Here is a 15,851-nt window from a genome sequence, read left to right on the forward strand (position 1 = left end):
ATGCCTCTGTACTGTGACATTAGAAATCATGAAGTGAAACAGAACCCAGCACAGGAATTTGGAAATAGGTGGTCCTAGACTCATCTAGAGAATTGGGAGGTACAGAATCACCAGGTCGCCTAAACCCAGGAATTCATGTTGAATGGCTCACATTTGTTTAGGTGTAGATTAATGTACAAATTCTTCCTTTTCCAGTGTCATGATAGAACAGCAAAGAGATAAGAAGTGGATAGGAGACAGTTTTCTATGAAAGTAGGAGAGAACTGATCCTCCAATACATATCAAAGCCTTCAGAACAGCAAATTATCAAACAGTAGTGTGTGTATACCAAGGATTGAGAGGACAATACCATGACTGTATTGATCTAGAATGAGCAGGAAGATACTTTTCAACAGGGGTACACAGTCAGAATTCCTTGAACTGGTAGGGAGAACATACCTAGCATGTGTGGGATATATCTGTACCTGCTATGGCTTTGAAAAACTGAAGCTATCAGCTTTCCTTGAGATTATAGGATAGCTGTCATCACAGAGTGCAAAACAGAAAATATTTGTCCTTTGAAAAAAATCTATAAATGTCTAAACCCATCCCCCGTGAAAATTGAGTATGAAACACCCATAGGTACAGATCCTATTCAAGTGGTGGTCTTATTTAGAGGACAAACACATGCGTCCCCTGCACCTGTAAGTAGTTGATCCAATAAAACTCCCATCTCCAAGATCCACAGAGAAACGTAGAACAGCTTTTATAAGAAAGATACGTAGAAAAAGAAGAGCCAAAAACAAAAAACAAAAACAAACAAACAAACAAAAAAAAACAAGCTTTTTACTCCAGCTATCCAGTGGGTAAATCTTTTTAGTCAGTGTTTCCACACTTTAAGAAACTTTATTTAGTTATGTTTCGTTATGATCCAGTGGTTACTGCACAAGTGCCTGCAATAGTTTGGACTAGGCCAGGATAAACCCCAAAGCCTCAAACTCCATTTGGGTCTATTAAGTGTGTGGCAGGGGCTTAAGCACTTTAGTCATAATCTGCTGCCTCCCAGCATACATTAGCAGGAAGCAATTTGGAGCAGAGTTGGAGGAATCAAACTGGCACTGTTGTGCAGACTTTCTAAGCAGTGACTTAAACTACATTACCACATAACCTACCCCCTCACACTTAAAATATTTCAAGTAGTAAAATAATCACAATTGAGCATTGGTAAATCTATTAGTATAATTTATTAATGTACCAAAGAGAAAAATCATACAATGTTCATAAATCAATACCTTTTACTGATAGGTTAAAATCATATGCCACTAGAATTGTAAGAAATGTTATTATCTTTACATGAGCATTCCAAAAGAAATGCATAGATGTGGCTGATACATATATTTTTTCTCATTTCAGTTGCAAGGCAAAAAGATGACCTGATTGAGGGCAACCAGCAAAGCCAAGATATGAATCCTAGGCAAGATGTAAGGACATACAAAAAAATATCAACTCCCAAGATAGTTGAATTAAGAAAAACATTTAATTTAAGCTCAAGTGAAATTACAAAACTGATTATGAAAAAGGAAAATGTTTCTGGAATGAAATCTGAGGTATGTAATGTATTTCAGAATGTGCTTCTCCCTACTGGGCCAGATAAAATGAAAGCTGGAGAGAAATCTGGTGGCCCAGATATGCCTGGGCCATCCTTCCCATGCTTGGAACTTAATCAGCATCACAATGTTCAAACTATGCAGCAGCCTTTTGGACACCATGGACAAGGAAAAGCCCTCATAAAGAAGTCACCCTTTCCAAGTGAGACCATGCATATGGAAACATCCTTTTATAAGTATAGTGTAGGAAAGACAACTCAGATAGGAAAGAAAACTTTCCATAAAAACTCTAACCTCCCCAAACATGAGCAATCCAACACAGAAAAGAAGCTCTATGAATCTGTTAACATTAAAGAAACTCTAATGTGCAAATCAGATCATGGAACAAATCAGAAAACAAATACAGGACAAAACCCTTATGCATATAAACCCTGTCAGCCACCTTTTAGCTGTGAATTATGCTTTACTCTGCATCACAAAAATCATACCAGAAAAAAATTTTATGGGCATAATGAGTGTGATAAAAACATTTACCAGAAATCAGAGTTCATTAGAAATCAGAAAATTCACATAGGGGAGAAACCTCATGAATGTAATGAGTGTGGAAAATCATTTCGCTGGCAATCAGAACTTAGCATACATCAAAGAATTCACACAGGAGAGAAACCTTATGAATGTAATACATGTGGAAAGGCCTTTTTCCGGAAGTCAGACCTCAACATACATCAGAGATTTCACACAGGGGAAAAACCTTATGAATGTAATACATGTAGAAAGGCCTTTCATTTGAAGTCATATCTCAATGCACATCAGAAGATTCACACAGGGGAGAAACCTTATGAATGTAATACATGTGGAAAGACCTTTGGCTGGAAGTCAAGCCTCAACGCACATCAGAGAATTCACACAGGAGAAAAACCTTATGAATGTCATACATGTGGAGAGGCCTTTTGTCGAAAGACAGAGCTCAAAACACATCAGAGAATTCACACAGGGGAGAAACTCTATGAGTGTAATACATGTAGAAGTGTCTTTCCTTTGAAGTCACACCTCATTGTACATCAGAAAATTCACACAGGGGAGAAGCCTTATAAATGTAACACATGTGCAAAGGCCTTTAGCCGGAAGTCAGACCTCAACACACATCAGAGATTTCACACAGGAGAGAAACCTTATGAATGTATTACATGTAGAAAGGCCTTTTATGTGAAGTCACATCTCAACATACATCAAAAAATTCACACAGGGGAGAAACCTTATAAATGTAATACATGTGGAAAGGCCTTTAGCCGAAAGTCAGACCTCAACACACATCAGAGATTTCACACAGGAGAGAAACCTTATGAATGTAATACATGTGGAAAGACCTTTTACCGGAAGTCAGACCTCAATACACATCAGAGATTTCATACAAGGGAGAAACGTTATGAATGTAATATATGCAGAAACGTCTTTTCTTTGAGGTCACACCTCACTATACATCAGAAAATGCATGCAGGGGAGAAGCCTTATGAATGTAATACATGTGGAAAGGCCTTTGGTTGGAAGTCAAGCCTCAATGCGCATCAGAGAATTCACACAGAAGAAAAACCTTATGAATGTAATACATGTGGAGAGGCCTTTTGCCAGAAGTCAGAGCTCAACATACATCAGAGATTTCACACAAAGGCGAAACATTATGAATGTAGTACATGTAGAAATGTCTTTCCTTTGAAGTCACACCTCATGATACATCAGAAAATTCACACAGGGCAGAAGTCTTATGAATCTAATACATGTGGAAAGGCCTTTGGCTGGAAGTCAAGCCTCAATGCACGTCAGCCAATTCACATAGGGGAGAGACTTTATGAATATGATGAGTGTAGAAAAGCCTTTCATTTGAAGTCACACCTCATTGTACATCAGAAAACTCACAAAAGGTTGGAACCTTATAAATGTAATACATGTGGAAAGGTCTTTGGCTGGAAGTCAAGCCTCATTACACATCAAAGAATTCACACAGGGGAGAAACCTTTTGAATGTAAGACATGTGGAAAGGCCTTTCGCCAGGTGTCAAACCTCATTACACACCGGAGGATTCACACAGGGGAGAAACCTTATGAATGTAAGACATGTGGAAAGGCCTTTTATGGGAAGTCAAATCTCATTACACATCAAAGAATTCATACCAGGGAGAAAACTTTTGAATGTAATGAGTGTGGAAAATCATTTAGCTACCAGTCAGAACTCCGCACTCATCAAAGAATTCACAGAGAGAAGAAATATTATGAATGTAATGAAATGTGGGGAAACATTTCCCTGTAGTTCAAATCTCAAAAAGCATCAGAGAATTCACACAGGAGAAAAGCCTTTTGAATGTACTGAATGCGGAAAAGCCTTTTACCACAATGCTGATGTCAGTAAATATCAGAGAATTTACATAGGTAAGAAGCCTTATGAATGTAAAACATGGAAAGGCCTGTTACTGGAAGTCAGATTTGATTATACATCAAAGAATTCACACAGATGAGGGACGTTATGAATGTAATGAGTTTGGAAAATCATTTCGTTGCCAGTCAACACATCAGAGAATTCACACAGGGGAGAAACCTTATGAATGTACTGAATGTGAAAAATGCTTTTACTGGAGTTCATACCTCAGGAGGTATCAGAGAATTCACACTGGAGAAACCTTATCAATGTAATGAATGTGGAAAACAATTTACTTGGAGTTCAGGTCTCTTGAAACATCAGAGAATTCACAGGAAAAATTTCATCAATGTAATGAGTCAGAGGAAGCATTTGGCCAAAATTCAGTCCTCAGTATACCTAAGAGAGTGCACACAGAAAAGAAAACTTATGCTTATAAATGATAGTTGAAAGCCTTTTGGTGGAAGTCAAAGCTCATACATCAAAGAATTCACCAAATTATTGTTAAGAATGTTGAAAATATTTTTTTGCCAAAAGTTTTAACTCACTACACATCAGAGAGTTCACTTGGGAGAAACCTTAATGAATAATGAATGTGGAAAAGTATTTTCCAAGAAGTCCACCCTCAATAGTCATCATAGAATTCAGAAAGGGAAAAATCTTGTGAATGCAATGAATTTTTAAAAACCTTTTGCCAAGTTAGTGCTCAGCAGATATCAGAGGACTCAGACAAAGAAAAAGCATGTTAATATAGTGAATATAAATAACCTTTTACCAGAAGTCAATCTTCAGCTCAAGATGAAGAACTCAGAGATGAGAATGGGTGTACATAGGCAAACACTACTGTGATTCATCTCTCACTGTCTACCAAAGAACCCATACAGAAGAATATAATGGAAGTTGAAAAACCTTTTTTGTTGCAAAGGGAAACTTCCACAAATATCAGGAAAATCATACAGAGAACCAGTGAACTGTGAAAGTTCAGTGTAGATGGAAAAATATTGCTGAAAGGCACACCCTATCAGGTATCAGGGAATTCCCATATGGCAGTAATCCTGTATGACAGAGACAGGGTATGTTTTGTTCAAAAGTATATTCTCCTTGACATTCCAATCTGCTTTTTGGCCTCCCCTTATCAGTGGGATAATATAAATGAGCAATATTTTCACATATGAATGTTAAATCATTCAGTCTGTAAATCTTCATTTGAAATACCATATTCATCAATTACAGTGTTATTGTCTGGTCATTTTTCAGCTCATAATTTTTTTAGTCTTTAGATTTATCAATAAAAAGGCAGAATTGCAGAAAGAAATCTTCCATCAACTGTTTTACTCCTCAAATGGCTACAATCACTGGTTCTGAGCCAAGCAAAAGTCAGGAACCTGGAATTCCATGTGGGTCTCTCACATGAATGGCAGGGGCCTGAGTACTTTGGTCAAATTCCAATACTCTCCCAGGCACATTAGCAGGGAGCTGGATCAGAAGTTGAGCAGGCAGAACCCATACTGGCACATGGGATGCCAGCATCACAGTGGCTCAATCTGCTGTGCCACAATGCTAGCCCCTAACCTATGAATCTTTATACCCACATTGTTCTAATCCATGTTGTTGTCATAGGCATGTTGCCTGACTCATGTGCCACCCATAGTTCTGTACCCCCTGCCTTGATGAAGAGTGTTTACCAGTTTAGGGAGTGAGTCTGTTATAACCTTTGCATTCATGAGAATCACAGACTTGTCTGTGTGTAGGTTGTAGAGGGGATGTTAGCTAAGTGTTCTGATGATCTACATCCAGGTAGTCTTCCTGAGATTGATTTTTTGTTCCAGTGTTTATTTTTTCTTTGTTTCTTACACTCTTAAACTCTTCTGTGTTCAGTTGCTCTTGTTTTAATTGAATTTTGACTTGACTAAATTCATGTGGCATGGTTCTGACCCCAGTTCATTGAACCATTTGGAGATGGTAGTGAGTGGTAGAAATAGACTCCCAGCAGCACTTGCACTGCCAAAATCTACTCCTTTGCAGCTGCTGAGGTTGTACTAGCTAGAAATAAAACACGATTACATGCTCAGAATATATATTCCTCAACAGGCACCTGAGTCTCACGTCCTGTACCTGATGCCATGACACTTCCCACATTTAAACTTACATGCTTCAACCACTTGTAGAACTGATGCTCTGAGATTTTTGGCATTTCACAAAAAGGATCATGGAAGTGATACTCAAGCTGAACCCTAAACTCTACCATATTTGAGTATTCAGTTAGCTATGACCCCAGACACCTATATCCTGCAAAAGTATAATCTCTTATCTTGTAAAATGCAACATGCATTTTCTTCTGAGGTTTTCCACACTCAAATTGAATGTGTATTATCCCTATTTAAAAAAAAAAAAAATTTGACAGGCAGAGTTAGACAGTGAGAGAGACAGAAAGGTCTTCCTTCTGTTGGTTCACCCCCCAAATGGTCGCTACAGCCGGCGTGCTGAGCCGATCCGAAGCCAGGAGTCAGGTGCTTCTTCCTGGTCTCCCATGCGGGTGCAGGACCCAAATACTTGGGCTATCCTCCACTGCCTTCCCGGGCCACAGCAGAGAGCTGGACTGGAAGAGGAGCAACCAGGACAGAATCCAGTGTCCCAACCAGGACTAGAACCCAGGGTGCCGGTGCTGCAGGTGGAGGATTAGCCTAGTGAGCTGCAATGCTGGCCCTATCCCTTTAAATAAATCTTGCTTTTCTGCTCCCCTTTATCTTCTTCTCTTCCTTGTTTTTAAAAAGAAAAATTGTCAGATGACTTTTTTTCAACTTGAAATGTAAAAGTGCAGAAAAAAGGAAAGACAGAGTGAGAGATCTTCCATCTGTTGGTTCTCTTCCGAAATAGCCACATTGGCCTGGTCTGGGCCAGGTGGAAACCAGGAGATAGGAGATTTACCTAGGTCTCTGACATGGGTGGTAGGATTTCAAGCACTTAAACCAGCTTCTGCTTTCCTGAGAGTATTATCAAGGAGCTGGATCAGAAATGGGGCATATGAGACACATATGGATGCCTCTATAGGATACTGGCATCATAGCTGGTAACTTAACCTGTTGTGCTACATCATCCCCTTCTATTTTTACCATGTGGACAAGAATTTGTACTGAAGTCTGCCTAGGAGGGTCTCCTTGCAATAAACTAGTTCATTAACACAATTCTGTATGATATTATTGTAGCTTTACATTGACTTTAATATAACCTTTTTGCTTTTCACTTCCCCAAGGTGAGCCTGTTTCATTTTGAAATTGGTATTTACCTCCCCATCCACAGTGTCCTTTCTAGGTTATGTTTGGATTTACAATAAGCTTAGATCTAAGTTTATATCTGCTTAGATGGGGTACTTGGGTACCCCATGGCTATTCCTAGAATACTGGGCTACAAATTTGATAACAGATGCTCAAGCTGTATTTTCTTGTTTTCTACTTTTGTCTGAAAACAGTTCCACAAGTAAATCTTTCTACTGCTATCAATTGGAACATCTCATTTGTCCTGGAAATGGCCCCTGGAGATCATTCAAGCACTGATCATGAGATAGAAAAATCAAATCCTAAGATAAGCATATCTAAAATCAAATAGGTGCTCATTTGTATTTTTCAGTTCTGGAGACTCGAGGCTTAAGATCTGGCCCGAGGATGGTAGGGTTATGATGAGGGGCCTCTTCCCATTTGTAGACTGGCATCTTCTCATTGAATCACCAGTTCTGTTCAGGAGGAATCCACCCTCATGAGATAATTACCTCCCTAAGGCCACACCTTAAAATGATCACATTGGGGTTAGGATTTCAACATACAAATTCTGTGGGGATACATCCAGTCCATTGCAATCTACCTAGAAAGATGAAATTGTAAATAACACCAAGCTTTGAACACGTGATAGTAAAAATAAAGAAAAATGTATCCTCTGATGTTAAAGATCTGAAAAGTGAATTTCCCCACCCCCAGTGCTCTCAGTAGGGTAGGTTATTTGCATGCTATTATTCAAATATATTTCAAAAAATTCTTATTTATTATCTCAGATTTTTTTTTTTTGCCAGAATCATCACATGTGTGTATATACTGCCCTTATATAAAGAAAAAGGTAAGTACATATTTACATGAATGCCTAACTGGAAATGCCCATGGAGTTAGCTATTTTATGTTCATTTATTTTTGTATGTAGATTTTTAATACTTTTCTGTATCATTTGAATTTCCTTCATCTGACTGAATTCACTAAATATTTCTTAAAAAGGAAAAGAACAGTGAAATGATGGTGCAGTGTTCCCTACATAGGAGTAGTCCCAGGGGACTGGGATGCTAGCACATGACAAAGGATCCCTTTTTCCACAAATCCTACAATCTTTCTACCCAGTCACACCCTTAATGTTTTCTCCTTAGCACTAAACCATGCTTCTTACTTCTGCCCCTCCCTGGATTTTTTGAAACCTCTGATACAGACATGTTGTCCCTTTTGTGCATGTAAACTCTGCACTAAGTCCAGGAATGTCCTCACTAGATTCATGTCCCACCCGCATTTGTCCATCCAAATCCTGCCAGGCCTGGCTGGCTGAAAGGTTCAGCAAATTTCAGAGTGTAGCCCATGCCCACTTGTAAACAGATGGTGAGCATGTTTGTATGTCTTGGGTCTGGCAGGATATTTGAGACAAAAGACTGTGCTACTTAACTGCTAACACATAGCTTCTCCATCAGCAAAATGATTTCCTTCTCTTGACTGGAGACCCAGGGTCTATTCAATGGATCTAGACATCATTAAACCCCATAAAGTGTCCATTTGTTTCAAATAGAAAAAATGTGTCCACTTGTGTGTTGCTGAGGGGTTTCAGCAGCAGGCTACTGTAGTTCTCCACATCACCTCCCTGTACATGGTCCTCTTGAGCATTGTCTGGGTCCTGTTATTCTTCCTGGGTGAAGCCCATAGTCAACATTTGTAACAGCACATTTCTCCTCAACATATTATCTCTGGGTCACAAACAGGAAAACGGAGTTCATTTTTCTCTGTGTGTCTTTCGTGCCTCTTATGTGAGATGAAGCTTATTTTGTATGCTATGGGCCTAAGAAACAAAACTGACAATAAAAGTATCTTGGCTCTGCATTAATTTTGTAATTTTTTTGTAATACTACAATAGAATCTCTCTTACATACCTGGACCTGGCCTCTTATCAAGAACAGGAAGAATGGAATTCTCATTCTGTAAGATCACAGAGTAGTCCACAAATACAAACACATACTTGGAAAATGTTAGATAAAGTAAGACAAATGTTCAACACAGAGTAAGGAAGTTTTTAGAAAAATAATTTTTTTTCTGTATCAGCAGTTTATGTTTCACAGAAAACCAAAAAGTCAATGTGTTCTCCTGCATATAAAAATGCAAAAATAAAGTGACAAAACCATGAAGAAAATAAGGCCAGATGAATGGAACTACAAATAGCACCATCTCTAGGTGAGTGGTCCAGGCTGTGAGGTAGTTAAAGGGAGTAAACCTGGTCAAAGAACTGATAACTGAGTGATTTTTTTTTTTTTTTACTTTACTCTCGACCTAATTGCAGCAAAAAAACTTTTTAAAGACTTCATTTATTTATTTGAGAGGCAAAGCTATAGACAGAGTGAGGGAGAGACCAATAGAATGGTCTTCCATCTGCTGGTTTGCTACCCAAATGTCCTCAATGGCCAGAGTTGAGCTAATCTGAAGCCAAGAGCCAGCATCTTCTTCTGGGGCCCAAGTGCTTGCACCATTTTCCACTGCATAGAGCTCGATCAGAAGAGGAGCAGCCGGGTTACGAATTGGTGCCCAGATGGGATGCTGGCACTGCAGGTGGAGGCTTAGCCTACTCCACCACAGCTGTGGCCACAACAATAAAAATGTTGTGTGCTGTTTTTCAGTTATTTATCAAACAAGGAATGTTCATAAGCATTTTCATATTTCCTCCAAAAGCAAACATAATTGCTATTGTTTACAAGAAAGTGATTGCCTATTTCCTCAAACACAGGATTTATGTAAATAATAGGGGTCAATTAAAAGTGGCACGTTATTAAGCAGATTTGCATTCCAAAAGTCATCCCTCAGAAGAAGAATGGGGGAAGAGTGGGGAGAAGAAAATGGTGGGAGAAGAAAACAGAGGGGAGAGCATTGACCATTAGGACCTAGAGTCCTAAGACTATTGAACAGAAAATCCATGATACAAAAGGAAAAAGAAAAGGAAGGAGAATCAGAATTCAGTACTAATTTGTTGTGGAGAGGGTAAAAAGTAGAATTCAATTCCATGGTTTTGCATCAACACTGGTACTGTAAAATAAAATTAGAAAAATGTATCATGAAGATGATGGAAAGAAGTGAGACTGAACTTGGACACATTGTGTTTGCAGTCTCTGTTTTTATTAAATAGGTGTTGACATCCAACTAACAACTGGAAATATGAGCTAGAACTCAGGAGAGAGATCAAAGCAGCAGAATTTCAATAGGCCTGGAGCCATTAGGATGAAATATTTTAAAGGAAAGCAAACAGATAAAATGCAGACAAGGAAAGAGAACAGAATCTGAGGAAACATCAACATCTACTGATAGCGAATGATGAAGATAAAATCGTACAATAAGACTAGAGGCAATGAATTTTAAAGTTATTTAAAGAAATATCTCAACATTAAGAAATGTATTAATACAAGAATATATAACTTATAAATTTCTGTAAAAAGTGAACTTATATTTAATTTTATTTTCCATAACTTTTGTGAAGTACTTTGTTATATTTCATGATATTCATGGCTCTATGGGGGAAAAGTTAATGATTATCCACACATACATGTTGAAAAAGTATATTTTAAAATATTTCTTTTGTAGAACAAATCCTCATAAAAGAGATTTCAGTATATTCTACTTTTTAAAAATTCTTGTTTATTTTCAACTATTCCTAAGGTAGTCCACCAGAGAGAGGAGAGAGAGAGAGAGAGAGAGAGAGAGAGAGAGAGAGAAAGGAGAATCATCCAGTGATTCACTCCCCACATGCCCACAGCAGCAAGGCCTAGGCAAGGCCAAAACCAAGAGCCTGGTCTTCATCCAGGTCCCCCACATGGGTGGGTAGAGGTACAGGCACATGAGCAATAATCTTGTTTCCCAGGATGTATTAGTGGGAAGTTGGATCAGAAGCAGAAGAGCAGGTATTGAAGCTAGGCACTTTGATAATGCATGGGGGCATTTTAAGAAGTAGCACACTACACAACAATGGCTGCCCCTAGTACCTTCACTTTAACATTGTAAACTATGAAATGAATATCTTGGCTCAAAGGCAGCATCACAGTTGAAAGATGCTCCATCAGCACAATTATTTAACACTGTGCAAGAGCTATTCTTCAGGGGCTGGCTCTGTGGCATAATGGGTGAAACTGTGACCTGCGGCACTGGCATTCCATATAGCACAGGTTCAAGTCCCAGCTGTTCTGCTTCTGTTTCATTTCCCTGCTGGTGTACCTGGGAAAGCAATGGAAGATGACCCAAGTGTTTGGGCCCCAGCCACCCACATGAGAAACCCAGAGGAAGTTCCTGGTTCCTGGTTTTGACCTAGCCCAGCACCAGCTATTGTAGCCATCTAGGGAGTGTGCCAGCAGATGGAAGATATCTCTTTCTGCCTCTCTCCCTCTCTCACTGTAAAGCTGACTTTCAAATAAAAACTAAATTAAAAAAAAAAGCCTGAAAGTAACCATGAAACCATTGTTAAACAGACAAGTGGATCAAATATGCCCCAAATATATGCTTTCAATTGCTGAAAATTTCCCAAAGGAATGAAGAAGAATGAAGTACATCTAAAAAACATGACTTAGGGAGCTGGCATAGTGATGCAGTGAGTTAAGCAGCCACCCTCAATGCCAGAATCCCACAGGGGAGCTTATTCAGATCCCAGCTGCTCCACTACTGATTGAGCTCCCTACTAATGTGCCTTGGAAAGCAGCAGATGGTCCAAATACTTGGTCCCCTGTCATCCACATGAGAATCAATATGAAGCTTATGAATCATATGAAATCAATATGTATCTTGACTTTGGCCTGGCCTAGCCACTGCATCCATTTGGAGAGTGAACTCATATTGGAACCCTCACCTCCTTCAGATATCGGTCTTTTTTTTTTTTAAGATCTATTTATTTTATTTGAAAGGCAGAATTTCAGAGAGAGGAAGAGACAGAGATCTTCTGTTTGCTGGCTCATTCTCCAAATGGCCAAAGCCATTTGGAGCTTCATCTGTGTCTCCTATGTGGGTGATAGGAGCTCAAGCACTTGGGCCATCTTCCACTGCTTTCCCAGGCCATAGCAGAGAGCTGGATTGGAAGTGGAGCATCCAAGTCTTGGACCAGCATCCATATGGCATACCAGCACTTCAGGTCAGGGCGTTAACTCACTGCACTACAGCCCTGCCCCTGCTGCTTCTTTTGACAATAGTTTTCTCCGCATTTTCTACTTTCCCAAACTGGAAGTGTAGCTTATTGATTTTAAGTATTTTTCTTTATAATAAAGATATTTATAGCACTTTATTTTCATCTGATCCATATTAATCACATGAATTATTGTATATTATATATGTAACCATGTAATATTTTCTAATTTCTCTTGTGATTTCTTCAATGGCCCACTGACTGGAAGCATGCTGCTTATTTTCTACATATTTTTTAACTTCTCAATTATTATTTTGTTTTTGGATTCAAGGTTTCTTAAGAATATGTATATGTACATGCACATGCTTTTTTTCTGTATTTGAGGACCAGAGAGAGATTTCCAATGTGGTGGTTTGCTCTCCAAATACACACAAAAGCTAGGGCTGGGCCAAGTAAAAGCTGGGTGCCAAGAATTCAATCTGTGGGTGGCAGGGTCCTAAATACTTGAGTCATCACCTGCTTCCTCCCACAGTGCATATTAGCAGATTAGATGTAATGGAAGCAGAGCCAGGACTTAAACTCAAGCATTCTGATATAGGATGTGCACATACCAGTCAGCTTCTTAACCACTAGGCCAAACACCTCTAATTTTCAGTGGAAATCCATTGTAGTCAGATCAGATACATCATTTCAGTCCTTTTAAATTTATTCAGACTATTTTATGGCAAAATGAATTGTCCTCTGTAGAAAATATGGCATGTACACTTGATACTGCATATTTTTTCTCTTGCTGAGTAGTGTGATGTGTATCAAATAACTCGTATTTTTCAATGTTCAACTATTCTATATCCTTTTCAGTCTTGTTCATAATTCTTTCCACTTGTGAAAGTGGGATATTGGAATCTCCAAGTACTGTTGAACAATCTACTCTTTCCTTCATCTTTGTCTTTTCTCATCAATGTCAAGTATTTTTTGTTAAATATATATCTATAATTGTAATTTTATCCAGATTAATTTTATGCTTTTATTACAATGAGATTCCTTACTTATCTCCATTATCATCTTCTATTTTAAAATTATTCTAGGGGGGTTCCAAGATGATAGTATAGCAACAGGATGATCTAAGTCACATGGGGCAAAGTAGATAGTTAAGAAGGAGAGAAGACACATGCTGGAGATAGAGCCATGGGAAGCCAAGGATACCAACAGAAACTGGGAAGGTCCATACTGAAAGAGCAAATAAGAAAGGGAAGTGGCAGAGATGTGGCAGAGGTGCAAACCAGGGAGGTTGATGAGAGCCCCCAGTGGACCAAGTTAGATGAGAAATCGTGGGCCCACAGAGCTGCTAATAGCAGCAGTAGGAGGAGCTTGGTGAACTGCTTGTGGAGTTCCATGTGGAAAAAAGAGAAAGTAAAAGGAACAGAGAGGTCAGCACCCCTTGCCCATCTCTGTTCACCACACCCAGATCTGCTTCATCACACCCAGACCTGCAGCTGGCTGAGAAAAGCCACCTTGTTCGTTTACATGTTTGAAGATAACCAAGGGACTGCCACCTTTGCCTCCTCTGCATATACCCATCAACTATGGGGACCACTTCACCACACTTCCTCACCCAGGAACGAGGACCACAAACATTCAGAAGAATTTCTTCCCTACCATGCAAGCGGTACATCAAGGAGAAGTCCTGAATATGGAAAACTTGAGCCTGTTCCATCAACCATTGAGAGATGGGCTGGGTTCTAGTAGACAGGGCTCCATGCACCAGAGCTCATACTCACCTCCACCATGATTGAGAAGTGAGCATCGCTCCAGTAAGTGGGGCTCTGCACTTCCACTTGCAGTGCACAGACACATAGCAGCTCATAAGGGAGGGAAACCTCATTACAAAAGAGTCTCCACAGACAAAAAAAGAAAAAATACACAGATGTTGAAAAACAAAGAAAAACCCTAAATGAGAATAAGGAAGACACTATGAGCGCACCCAAAGGAACACTACAACTTTGCAATAATAGAATGTGAAGATGAACAGATTAAGGATATGCCAGGGGGACCTGTGTCATGGTGCAGTGGGTTAATCTGCGCATCCCATATGGGCACCAGTTCTAGTCCTGGCTGCTCCTTTTCCCATCCCGCTCTCTACTGCCTGTGAAAGCAGTAGAAAATGGCCCAAGGAAGAAGCTCCTGGTTCCTGGCTTTGGATTGGTGCAACTCTGGGCATTGTGGCCATTTGGGTAGTGAACCAGAGGACAAAAGACCTTTCTCTCTGTTTCTCCCTCTCACTGTAACTCTACCTCTCAAGTAAGTAAATAAAATCTTTTTAAAAAAAGGATATACCAGAAACAGAATTCAGAAAATTAATCATCAGATTAATTAGAAGCAATCAGAAGCAAATTCATGATCTAAATTAAAAGTTCTCCCAAGAAACTGAAATAAAAAGAGAAGTCAGAATTGAAGAATTCAATAGATCAAATAAAAATGCAGTGAAAAGCCTTAACAACAACAAAATGAGTGAAACAGAAGAAAGAATATCAGAACTAGAAGACATATTTCTGGAAATATTATAGTCAGACCAAAAAAGAAGAAAATAGAAAACTGAAAAACAAGATCTTAGATTTACAAGATTTTATCAAATGACCTGACATGTAGATACTAGGAGTTCTGAAAGATGTGAAAAGAGAGAAAGGATTAGAAGACCTTCTTAATGAAATAACAACAGAAAATTTTCCCCAATCTGTAGAAAGAAAGATGCACCCAAGTACAGGAAATACACAGAATTCCCTATAGATATGACCAGAAAAGATCTTCACCATAATACATTGTAGTAAAACTCTCCACAGTAAAACATTAAGAAAAGACCTTAAAATGTGCATGATAGAAATGCCAAATCATTCCCAGAAAGCCCAGTTAGAATCGCTGCAGACTTCTCATCAGAAACTCTACAGGCAAGCAGAGAATGGTGAGATATATTCAAAGTTTTAAGAGAAATAAATCTATCAACCCAGAATACTGTACCCTGCAAAGCACTAACTGATGAGTAAAGGAGAAATAAAGATCTTCCACAACAAACAGAAATTTAAAGAATTTGAAACTACTCATCCAGCCCTACAAAATATGCTCAAGGATGTGCTAAACACAGAAACAGGAACATCACTACAAAAGAAGATGAACACAGAAAATTTCCCAGTAAAGGTACAGAGAAAACAAAAAATACAAAATTATGACTATTTACAGAAACATGGCAGCACAAAGTTAGTACTTAACAATAGTCACCCTGAATGTAAATGGTCTCAACACCCCTGTTAAAAGACACATACTGAATGAATTAAGAAAGAAAATTCATCTATTTCCTGCCTACAAGAAACACATCTTACCAACAAAGATGCACACAGACTGAAAGTGCAAGGATGCAAAAAGACAATCCATGCTAACAAAAAACAAAAAGCAGCTGGTGTGGCCATGCTAATATCAGAC

The 15,851-nt window shown here is 38.9% G+C and overlaps 1 protein-coding gene and 1 long non-coding RNA gene across 3 annotated transcripts in view; both read left to right on the forward strand.

Annotated features, from left to right (window-relative positions):
- Positions 1-4,227, forward strand: part of LOC100359320 (uncharacterized) — a 31,765-nt gene extending 27,538 nt beyond the window's left edge. The window contains 2 exon segments of the mRNA XM_070058145.2: positions 1,393-3,866; positions 3,868-4,227. Of these exon segments, the coding sequence (XP_069914246.2) occupies positions 1,393-3,866; positions 3,868-4,095 (2,702 nt within the window). The 3' untranslated portion in view covers positions 4,096-4,227.
- A 3,809-nt stretch (positions 4,228-8,036) lies between these two features.
- Positions 8,037-14,269, forward strand: LOC149122182 (uncharacterized). 2 transcript variants are annotated; one of them, XR_016221285.1, is made up of 3 exons: positions 8,037-8,102; positions 9,338-9,463; positions 10,407-14,269. It is a non-coding gene; the product is annotated as an uncharacterized LOC149122182 (long non-coding RNA). The 2 variants fall into 2 exon arrangements; XR_016221284.1 differs by having other exon boundaries at positions 8,041-8,102; positions 9,335-9,463; positions 10,407-10,704.
- The last annotated feature ends 1,582 nt before the right edge of the window (positions 14,270-15,851 follow it).

The sequence above is a fragment of the Oryctolagus cuniculus genome, chromosome 15 (assembly GCF_051225735.1).
Source record: "Oryctolagus cuniculus isolate XC-2025 breed Fujian yellow rabbit chromosome 15, ASM5122573v1, whole genome shotgun sequence".
In the NCBI taxonomy this organism is placed as follows: domain Eukaryota; kingdom Metazoa; phylum Chordata; class Mammalia; order Lagomorpha; family Leporidae; genus Oryctolagus; species Oryctolagus cuniculus.